The sequence below is a fragment of the Dreissena polymorpha genome, chromosome 6, assembly GCF_020536995.1.
Source record: "Dreissena polymorpha isolate Duluth1 chromosome 6, UMN_Dpol_1.0, whole genome shotgun sequence".
In the NCBI taxonomy this organism is placed as follows: Eukaryota; Metazoa; Mollusca; class Bivalvia; order Myida; family Dreissenidae; genus Dreissena; species Dreissena polymorpha.
Genome location: NC_068360.1, coordinates 91,038,316 through 91,050,443, shown reverse-complemented (window position 1 = coordinate 91,050,443; position 12,128 = coordinate 91,038,316). Strand labels below are relative to the sequence as shown.

The 12,128-nt window shown below is 36.1% G+C and overlaps 1 protein-coding gene across 1 annotated transcript; it reads right to left on the bottom strand.

The window, feature by feature from the left end:
• Positions 1 to 8,580: 8,580 nt before the first annotated feature.
• Positions 8,581 to 11,386, bottom strand: LOC127836473 (uncharacterized). Its single transcript, XM_052363125.1, has 3 exons — positions 11,112 to 11,386; positions 10,015 to 10,235; positions 8,581 to 9,579 (listed from the first exon to the last, which is right to left on the bottom strand). The coding sequence occupies exons 2-3, from the start codon at positions 10,043 to 10,045 to the stop codon at positions 8,924 to 8,926; spliced, it is 687 nt and encodes a 228-aa protein (XP_052219085.1). The 5' UTR covers positions 10,046 to 10,235; positions 11,112 to 11,386; the 3' UTR covers positions 8,581 to 8,923.
• Positions 11,387 to 12,128: the final 742 nt, after the last annotated feature.

The following is a 12,128-nucleotide window of genomic DNA, read 5'->3' as shown; positions in this document are numbered from 1 at the left end:
TTTTTTGTTGTTTTGTAGAATACACAATCAATTTGAAATTAAAACGCAAAAGGTTGTATGTACATTTGAAAAAGCATTCATCCATCATTTGATTATAATTTTATCAGTTGTTATCGTTATGTGATTTAAAAGAAAGTGTTTTGTCGCTAGCTTCACTTCTTGATAACAACATTCATGATTTCTTTTTTAAAACATGGAGATTGAAGGCCTGACATTTGATGCATCAGATCTGAAATATTACAGCAACAAACTTGATACGTTAGACGCTTGGCCTTTACAATTACTACCGAACACATATTAGTTAACTTCCGCTGATGTATTATATTGGTAGAGGTGATAATGTGCAATGTATTTCGTGTTCACTAAGACTTAGTCAGTGGAAAACAGATGATAACGTTATTGAACAACACAAAATCAATTCACCACATTGTTTATTTATACGCATGATTGCTTATACAAGTCAAGACAAGTGTCTGTATCTGAACTGTTGTGGAGCCCAGGGCGGTCACGTCTGCATCCTGAAACATTTAAAATTTAAATATTTGAGCGGGAACATAACTAGGATATATATTGAATTACAATGGTTACATTACATTCTACTCAGAACGATAGACAAGGAATCATGTCATCCCACTTTGAAACTAGCGGACAGATTCCGTTGAATCACATTACTAAACCTGAAACATGTGTGAAACTAATGAACTCTTACTTTGATTTTTTATACACGAAAACATTGATATAAGTTAAATGTAGTGTGATAAAGAACAAATGTTATGGACGTTATATAGACCATCCGTCTCAATTACATCATGATTGTTAAATGAGTGATTTATGGGAAGACGACGAGCTTGTATGCGATTTGTATTTTGATGATATGTGTGGTGTAGCTTGCACTGGCCACGCCTACTCGCAGAACACGCGTCCGGCATGAATGCTCTTTGATAGCATGTACACCAGACAAAGAGACTGTTTTGTATGCTTGACGAGTACGGATGTAAATAAAACCAGTATAACTTTCAATGGTGTTTGTTCCCTAAATGGAGTTCCTTTAATGGTGATAAATAGTGTATTCTGTAGAAGAAACACTTCAATTGGCGACGAGGATATAAAACTTTCAATTAAATGTGCTAAAATGATGGAAAAAGAAAACGACTATTTGCCCCGATTCGATGTGCATGGTGAGCCGTCGGGATTAGTGGCAAAGTGAAAACGGTGGTTTCGAGCGAGCGTTCGAGCTGTATGTTGTCGAGAAAGGAATTAAAGACAATGACCGTAAACATGCATGATTACTTCAAATGGCAGGCATGGAAGTACAAGATGTATTCTATACTTTGCCGGAAAGACAGGGAGCAAACGTATACGCTAGAGCCGTCGACGCGCTAGGCAAGCTTTTCGCGCCACAAGCGAATGTACCTTATGAAAGACATATGTTCCGGAAGTTAGATCAGTCGCCGACAGAATCCGTCGATCAATATATAACACTGTTGCGACAGAAAGCAGAGACGTGTGAATTTGAGAGCACCGATAAACAAATAAGAGATCAGGTTATTGAAAAATGCATATTAAGTCAGCTAAGATGAAAACTTCTGCAAAAAGGACGTGATTTAACCCTGACAGAATTGCGTTCTATTGCGAGAACATTAGAAAATGCCGACTATCAGGCAATGTTCATAGAGCAAATCCCACAGTCGGTTTACACAACAACAAACCGAACAACAAAAGGTACTTTTACACGGAAAAATCGTATACAAAATGACGTTCAATGTTTTAATTGTGGGAAACGGGGTCATGTTGCAAAAGACAGCACGTGTCCGGCGCGTGGAAAGCACTGCAATAAGTGTGGCAAGATAGGGCATTTTGCGATTAAATGTGGATCGAGTGAAAAGTCGAAAAAGAAGCTGCCAACTGTGCGTCAGGTTGGGAACACAACAGAGGACGGACAGTTCACGTTTACTGTACAAAATAAGTACCCGACAACAACATCGATAATGGTCAAACTTGGTGGTGTACAAATAAAGCGATTATTGATTCCGGTTCCACCTGCAACATTGTAGATAGAAAAACGTGGGAGTTCTTGAAAAGAAATGACATACATTGCAGGGACAAGCCAAGGAAACAGAACTGTATGCCTATGGATCTAAGGAACCACTGAAGACTGCTGGTGTATTTTGGTCAACGATTGTTTACAAGGGTTTAGCGGCAGATGATGCAGAATTTGTTGTCATTGAGGGATCTGGACAGTCGTTATTAAGCTATGATACAGCTATGCGATTTGGCGTTCTTAAAGTAGTACGTCAAATGGAAACTCCAGAAATATCAGATGTTGTTAATATTTACAACGAATTATTTACGGGACTTGGAGAACTGGAAGGTTATCAACTTGAAGTGCCCATTGACCAGGTTGTAAAACCTGTAGTGCAACCGACGAGACGTGTGCCATATCAGTTACGAAAGAAGTTGGAAGCTAAAATCAAAGAACTACTCGACTCAGATGTCATTGAACCCGTAAGTGGACCGTTGAAGTGAGTATACCATGTCGTCATAATACCAAAGAATGATGGCGACATTCGACTTTGTGTTAACATGAGGCAGGCAAAAAGAGCCATACAAAGGACTAGGTATCCGATACCAACAGAGGACGAAGTGTTGCAGGAAATGAATAACAGCAAGTATTTCAGCAAACTGGACATTAACAACGCATATCATCAAATTGAACCGTCCCCAGAATCGCGAGAAATCACAACGTTTACAACACACAGTGGACTATACAGGTATAAACTTTTAATGTTTGGAATAACATGTGCTCCAGAAATGTACCAGATGATTTTGCAACAAACATTGCAAGGCTGTGAGGGTGTTAATAGCATTGCCAATTACATTATTGTACATACTGCCACGAAAGAACAACATGATAAGTGTTTAAATAATGTGCTACTAGTATGTGTATTGAGAGACAAAGGTTTAACACTAAACAATGAAAAATGTCAATTTTACATTAATAAGTAAGTGTTTTAAGTCATGGGCTGTCTGAGAGAGGGATAGGGTCAACGCAGGTCAAGGTCGATGCTGTAGTAAACGCGCCTGAGCCACGAAACGCGAGCGAGGTTCGAAATTTCCTCGGTTAAGTGAATTTTTGCGTAATATTCATTCCGAATCCGTCTACGATTTCCGCACCGTTAAATGATATGTTAAGAAAGAAAATGGTGTTAATATGGGGTCGGACTCAACAGGACGCGTTCAAAGAATTAAAACGAAGGCTAGCATGTGCCGAAACATTGGGTTATTACGATAAAAACCGCGCCGATAAAGGTCATAGTCGATGCGAGTCCAGTAGGACTAGGTGCTGTGCTCGTGCAGGTTCAAAACGGCGAAAATCGCGTAATAAGTTATGCCAGTAGGAGCTTAACTGATGTTGAGAGGAGATACAAATTGAAAAAGAGGGTTTAAGCGTAGTTTGGGCATAATATCCTTTTCATCCATGGCTTTATGGTATCGAGTTCGAGCTTCTTACTGACCACAAGCCACTTGTATACATTTACGGACCAAGGTCAAAACCGTGCGCTAGACTTGAGCGATGGGTTCTGGCTGCAACCGTACCGATTTACGGTTAAACATGTGAGCGGTCGAGACAATATTGCAAACGCACTGTCGCGACTTCCGCTCAAGCACAGTTCTAGGACAATAGACAGTGTAGATGACCACGAATACATTAAATTTGTTGCGCGCGAAGCAACACCCAGTGCTATGACCACTCGAGAAATAGAAGAGGTATCATTTCGTGATGCTGAGCTAAGCAGATTACGTGAAAGCGTGACGAACGGGACGTGGAGTAAACACGAGGAAAATCAGTTCATACATATCAAAGATGAACTGGTTGTAATTGGTTACGTAGTACTTAGGGGTACGCGAATCGTTGTCCTGCCAGAATTACGCAAACGCGTATTAGACTTAGGTCATATAGGTCTTCCGGGAATCGTGTTAATGAAAAGCAACTTGAGGACCAAAGTTTGGTGGCCGGGTATCGATAAGGAAATTGAAAATTACTGTACAAAGTGTTATGGCTGTCAGTTGGAAAGCCAGTCAACACATCCCGAACCGATGACGAGAACCGAGCTACCAAGTGCCCTATGGCAAGATATTGCCGCGGACGTAATAGGCCCATTACCATCGGGTGATTACATTTTTGTTTTTGTCGACTATTACAGTAGATATATTTAGCTTAAGGTCACCAAAGTAATAACAAGCGAAAAACTAGTGTCAATATTGAGGAAATGGTTTTTGACGCATGGCTTGCCAGTATCTGTACGTACAGACAATGCCAGGAGTTTTGTTTTCGAGCATTTAGAAAACTATTTGCAGTCTCAAGGAATCGAACATTAGCGAAATACTCCCATGTGGCTGCAAGCAAATGGTGAGGTTGAACGTCAGAACCGTTCAATAATAAAGCGATTACGCATATCATAAAGTCAAAATCGTGATTGGCGATTAGCCCTCGATGATAACCTGATAATGTCAAGTTATCGAAGCACACCCCATTCAGTAACGGGTATGTCACATGCTGAGATTCTGTTCGGTCGTAAGATAAGAACATGTGTTCCTGAAATTAATACGTATTGGCGCGAAATACGTGATCGTGATTCCGAGAAAAAGGGAAAAGGGAAACTATACTCTGACGCGCAACGAAATGCAAAAGACAGCGAAATTGTACCAGGCGACAAGGTTCTTCTGAAGCAAAATAGAAACAATAAACTCGACACTCCGTTCAGTTCAGATAAGTACACAGTTATCAATAATAACGGGAACAGCGTGATTGTGTGTGCCGATGCTGACGGTACCAAATATCGGCGAAATGTAACGCATATAAAAAATGAATGAACGAAGCTCTCAGACAGACTCAAATGTAAACAATTATACCAGTGAAAATTGTCAAACTAATGTATCATTTGTGGGAAAAGATAGTCCGATAAGGGTCCGGAAAATGCCTGAGAATTTTAATGATTTTAAACTGATGTAAATGCACCGCTAAATAAGCATGAAATTTAATGGTTTTTATTCGAGACAGCACACGTGGCGCTTACCCCATGGATGCTAGTAAATTTCAATTAAACTATCATGTGTATCATGCTCCGGGTTTCAAATGGCTTATAAAAGGGAATTGATTAACAACCAATTTGGTTGCTCGTTAATGTCAAGTTAACGATTAAAGGGAATTGTGTGAGAACATTGCACGTACTAGCGGCATGCTATTTTATTTTCATTGATAAAATGTTTTTATTTGTGATGTTTTGTTTGGCCTTTGGCCCTCGGGCCGTTATGACAGCAGCGGGCCGATTGTAGACGTCCGGCCCAGCTCTGCCGTTTGTTATCGTTTATATCACATATCACATTTTCTTAAACAACAAAAAATATTATCTAAGTTGGCTAATTATTTATTTCATCGCTTCCATTTCAACATAACCGTTTTACTTGTGGCCGTCTTGACGAGACTATTCAGCATGTATCACAGGACAAGATGGATGCTTTGAAATTTGTGAAACATCGCGAGTTGTTTGCTTGCAACCATTGTAGAGTTACAGGATGGTTACAAGCAAGCACTCGAACGATCAGCAGGCACGATTGGAATACCGTTCATCAATATAGTATGTCATTATAGTCTGGACTTCATAAAGGAAATTGCTCCAGTTAGTGTATTCGGTATGTTCACCTTTTGACAAGTTAACGTGTTGTTTTTGTCAGTTTGAGCAAGGAGCGTATATTGAGTCCGTGGTTTGAGAAATTTGCTGAAAATTTAAAGTAGTTAATAATCATAAAATGTTAACCAAAGGAATTGATATGAAATAGTATCCTAATAATGATTATGTTTACAGCTTATATTGATGATATTATTTTTTTAATTTTTTATCATCTTAATATATAAAACATAATGAGCCTTATTTATTATTATCAGATAAATATAGAGGAGGTTTTGGGGATTCCGATAATGACGTCACGTTTGCGCATGCTCAAATTTTGGCCGTCAAAACTGCGGCCATTCTGCTATTGTTTGCATGTGATGAACCGCATCGTGATAAGGTTACAATCATATTCGCGACCCTTTTGAAGAACAAAAAATACTCAGAACTTGAAATTCTTTCAGATTAAATTGAATCCAATGAACGAACACAAATAAGGACGAAAACAAACAACAAATTAATTGAATTTATGTAATCAACATATAGAAACTGATTTGAACCTATTTGTCTGTAAAAACTTACCTTGTTACAGATTAACTAAATCCTCTTGATAAATGTAAATGCTTTATTTAATTGTTCACACCAGTTTTGACACTCTTTGTTTCAGCATTTTAACCCAGTGTTTAATTGCCCCCTTGTTTATCACAAACCGATTATCTCGATATGATCGGATACTGTCCAGAAATTTACTAAGAAAACAGTGTGTAATAAACCACGGACTCTAGATTACATACACTCCGTGAATAAACCCAGGGACCTATACTTGTATGACTCTGCATGGGGTCTCTGCATAAACCACATGTGTCTGGTCATTACACACAATGTATGATACCTCCATGTCATCTCTTAGCATATTAAGTCAAAAACTTAACAGTTGCTTTAATAAAATATTGGAACATATTTAAAAAAAAATAGACATTTGTCCGAAATGGAATAACAGCTAGGAACTATTAAGTATATATATATATATATAAGCCAGTTTAAACATACCAATAAAGTGTTTAATCACTATACCTTTAAAATATTTTACAAATTTACTGCTACACAATTAACGTATTTAACTGGTACCTGCAAATGTAAACTCTGTTATAATGTGTAAAGATCGTGTGTTACTGCAGTATTCGAAACATCAACATGAAAACCAGCAATCGCGTTTGGTCAATATATACGGTCACGGATATAAAATACTTGCGTAAAATAAATTAAATGTGTAGATTTATGGTATCATAAAATGCTAGATTTGTATCGCTCATGATCGCTATAGAAGAGTTTTCAATATACATGTTCATGCAAAGACAGTTCAATTTGCAAAATATGCAGGTGTAATTTTCAATTGGAATGCTTAAATTATTAATATTTTCATTCAATGTAAACGTAACGAAAATTCATTCAATGTAAAGGAAATTAAAACTACATTTCAAGATTGAAAAATCAAATGTTTTGAGCTATTTAATGGCTTTGTTTTATAACTGATTCAATACACCCCTTACACTAAATTTCAATCTCTGATGAAAAATAACACTATCGCATCCACACCACTTATAATAATATTCAAAGTATTATATGTTTTATAATTTTTGAAATATCATTTATTAAAGTCTTACTTAAAAAAAAATACGGGTATTTATAGTTTTGTTTTGTGAAATTGTAAGTATTAAGTCTTCCGACGACCTTTACTCTGATACAATGTAATAGGCCGCGATCGAGAAGTTGACGGCCAATCTATTTTTAGTAACGGAAAACCCCTTTTGTGACGTAACACAAAAACCTCCTATTGATTACAATGTATTTACATAAAGTTGTACACAGACTTCTGGGTATCGATACAAAGGTTTGTATACTTCCTACTGATATGCTTCATGAGCCTTCATTGGACAAACAATAATATTCTGATAATGTGGGATATGTATTAATTTATATCTTTCTTATGAATTTGAACATTGGAATGAAGTATTTTTCTTAATCTGACATACATTCTAAAATTGCTAGCCACTGCCAAAATTGAAACCCTAACCCTATTGAATTTGCAGGTTTTTAACATATTAAGTGTGTTTTTGTTTGTGATTGAGGATTGTAAAAATATAATTAAACAAACAGTACCTCAAATGTTCTCTAAATTAATTTATGCTGCGGAGTTGGTTTAATACATAGTTACAAATCACATGATGCTTTAAAGCATTTTTAATAAGTTGTTTTTCTGAACTTTGTCAGAACTTTTTTTCCCTCTATTTTTTCATATTGTGTGCAGCATTAAATATGCAAACACTTAAATTGCCTTTTTAACCCCTTGGGTTGAATGTTTGACTTTTTCAATATATTTTAATGTTATTTATTATTTTAATTGACAGATGAAAACACTTTACATTATGTATAACATTATAACAAACATAATATGGAACATAAAAATAAATTGTTTATTAATTTCTTTTGTTTTTTAGATTTTAAAATAACATAAAATAGATATCATATTTAACAAGAAAGGCAATAACATTTGTACCAAACGTGACATCATATAATAATGATTCAAATAAGTTCTCATATTGCAATTCTGAATATCATAAAGTATAATTTAAAGGTAACAAACACTATAAACTGTGTCTGTTCAGCATTTTACGTGGGAAAACATGTTTATAAACATACAATTAGATTTTTTTAAATTAAAATGTGACAAACTGTCAACATACATAACAATATCATCAAATTTAACAAGAAAGGCAATTAAGTTTAGTCCATGTTCATAACATAACATACAATAAATGCTAATATTTCATATCATAAAATATTGATTAGCAGGAACAAACACTATAGAACCACTAATGTGCTAAACAACATTTATTCAATCGCTTTTTTTCATTAAATATATTTGATAAGACTCTGACATAATGTAACCTAGGTGTTCTATTCAAAAAGAAGCATACATATTTATCATATTTCAGTACTAGTTTTCTGTGCAAAAATCTTTAAACAGCTTTAAAGGTTTTTTTCATTGAAGAATCAGACATTACTTAAATAAAAATATAACATATAATGAGAAAGGCCATTTTAGTGAAGTATATATATATGTGATTACAACAATTAACAAAAATACTTCTCCTCTTTTAATATTTATGATGCAATATGCAGAATGAAAATGCAATCAAAATACAAATATGAATCATGCTGTCACAAATCTTAGATGATTATATTAATTCTTAAAAATCACATTCACTGCACCATTGAATGTGCAGTTTGAAAACAGTTGGCCCTGTTTTTTTTAGATGATGCATGGGTAATGAGCCACCTGGACTATGCACAACCTGCAAGTCAAGTACATTTTCATATTGATTTATTTTATTCAATGTTTGCTCAACAACGGGGTCCATTTCTTGGGAAAGTTGTAGGATTTCTGCATCAGTCATGTCATCATCATGATCTCCAGAAGGTCCTGGTTCTTTTAAAGATGAAGCTTTGTTTGCTGAATTTGAACAATTCTTGTGAATCATATTGGCCATTTGGTGTTGCCGGTCAATGGTTAAGCTGTGATAGCTGTTCAGTGTCATTATATTTGTATGGCCTGTTACCTGAACCACTTCTGTGGGTGCACATCCAGCATTAACAAGGGAGGTCACCAATGTTTTTGTACCTGAGTGGTTCACATGTCTCCCTGTAAACCCAGCACTTGCATTCATGGTATTTGCTATCTGGCAAAGTGTGTTCTTTCCGATAGGCTGAGCTACGAACCAGCATCCGCCATCAGATTGTGCTTTATAGTTCGGCCTGAGGTAGAATCTACTGTCAGGACGCAGATATGTTAGTGGGCGTCGACTTTCATATTCTAGATAGAGTTTCACTGGACACCTCTCATCTCCTGCAAAAAAAATTGTAGGTGTTTTCAATTAGAGGAATATGACTTAATGAATATTGTATTGCTAATTTTAAACTCATTCTGTTTTCATTTCATTAATGCCATGTTTCCATCATTCTGGATAATAATAAAGATTCTAGAAACAGTAGTCAATACGCATTTATGATGGAGATATTGTTGAGCAAAGCCCCTGCAGAGCTGTCGTTCCATGCCGAGTCTTAAATCATACTATTGAATAATGTTAAATACATTTTGTAAACAACATGTATTACACTTAACAATGGAATTGTCAGTTTGATGAAAACATTCAGATTCAATAATCAATTTATTGCTGCACTTTAGGTAAAATTTAACTTTCTTCGCCATATGACAGACATGTATAGAACAAAATTATGAACCTATCAATACTTCCATGTCAACATAAACTTCATTTCCTACCTGGCTGTTCAAATATTTTGGGTTTGAACATCCTTGCATCATCTGTCACTCCCTTCCTGGTCTTGGTGGCTCTTTCCGTGAACTCTATATACCTGGTTCCATCTGTGGCTTGCTTTATTTCCAGGTCCCTCCAAGCATGTTCATATGCTCTTGTCTGCCTCTGAGGCCAAAGTACAGTGTGTTGTTCACCCAGAATGTGTTGATAATGGACTTGGGCGATTCTGGAAAGTATGATGATGATCTTTTATATGATACTTATCTACAATATTTGGAACCATATAACACGCATATGTATGTGTCTAAAACAATTATAAAGAAGGTTAGCGGAGTACCTTTTTTCAAAGATATAGTTTAGTAAATGCATGTGTTTAAAGGGGCGGTCAACCAAATTGACGAAAAAAGAAAAAGTTACAAAATACCGTCATTAAATGCTTTAAATTGATAAATTAAACATTTTTATCTAAAAATCTCCATTAAAAAATCAAAAATAAAATGAAAAAAAGTAACCCTGAACAGGGCTCGAACCACTGACCCATGCATTCCTAGAGTAAAAAGTCTCCCGTGTAGACCACTCGGCCATCCATGCTCAGGCAATCAGTGGTGCATTTTATACATTATATAAAAATTACTCGTAGTTTCACACAATATAACCACAACAACAGAACACCCCAAATTACCTGGTAGACGAACTCAGTAAATATGAAAATATGAAAAATATGAAAACTTAACAACTTTTTCCCAGTAATGTAATATAGCAGTCGTAATATTTTAATCAATATAAATTAATAATAGTACAACAATACGGTATTTTAGAAATTGTCTTTTTCGTCAATCTGGTCGACCACCACTTTAAGAGAAATTCAAAAATAATGATGAATGCTTTTAATGTCTTTGTCAAAATCAAAATATTAAATGGTTTCTCATGTCCATTAACTGCGTAGAAATCACTCAACACCGTTGCAATTACGATATATTTTACATGGGTACGAAATGTGGAGGATGCGAAATATACATAAATCAGAGTGACTTCCCTTGTTGTTATGCAACAGTAAACAAAGCTGACAGAAATCAGCTGTTTACACGAAAAGTGTCCGTACCTTTACCAAGGAGCCTGTTATGGTATAATATGTCGATCTCTTCTGAAGTGAATGGATCAGATCGCATGGCTTTGTTGCCCAGACCTATTTCTTTCAAGTCTAGCAGAACATTCCTGGAATGTTTGAATCTGTGATCCGACATAATGTCAACATCATAATTGTTGTCACTAAGATATCTTTTTATGCTTGCTTGAATGCCCTTTATAGTGCCTGGCTCTAGGTCTTTTTTCGTTTAAGCATTTTTTACGCTCAAGAAGTATCTTGCCAGGCACATATCTAAGGCCGCCGGCTCCGTTTCTTCGAAATTGGAAGGTTCCCCTTCGACCGCTAGCCATTCGCGGGATTGCCTTACATCCGATTGTGTTGTTCTTTTCGTGTTCTCATTTTTTTTGCTTTCCACAAAGTCATACGTATCCTTATTTGTTATTTTTTGTCTCTCTATAGCCTCCGTATGGTGGATTTTTGCGTCCAGATCCAGCAAACGATTTGCTAACGATTCTAGCGTTTTTTTCCGTCGATGCCATCTTTTCTATAGATTACGTCAGTCGTTGTCGTTGACGTCGCGCTATCCGATTCTATTCTGATATGAAAAATCGGCCCGGCTAAGCGGGCTGATATGATTTATATCGGCCCACCGGATATGAATAACGGCCCGCTCGCGACGTCATTTTGTTACTATTTATAGTAACGATATGTGATATTGTTTACTATCAAGAATTACGACCATCCTCGCAAGTGTCGGAAAATACTCCGATTGAGTTTCGAATCAGTGGACAAAATTCTATGGACTATTTAGACTTAAAAGGAACCCAACTACATGTAAAACTTAGAGATAGTTCCTGATGGAACTATCATTACCAGCAAGAAAGTAGGTCCCGTGAACATGCTTTTACAAGCATTATTTTCTGCAAGCGAAGTTACATTGCAAAATAAAACCATAATTACATGCAACTATAATCCTTACATCGCTTTAATTCGAACGTTAATAAAACATGATGCTACTGCTACCAATTCACA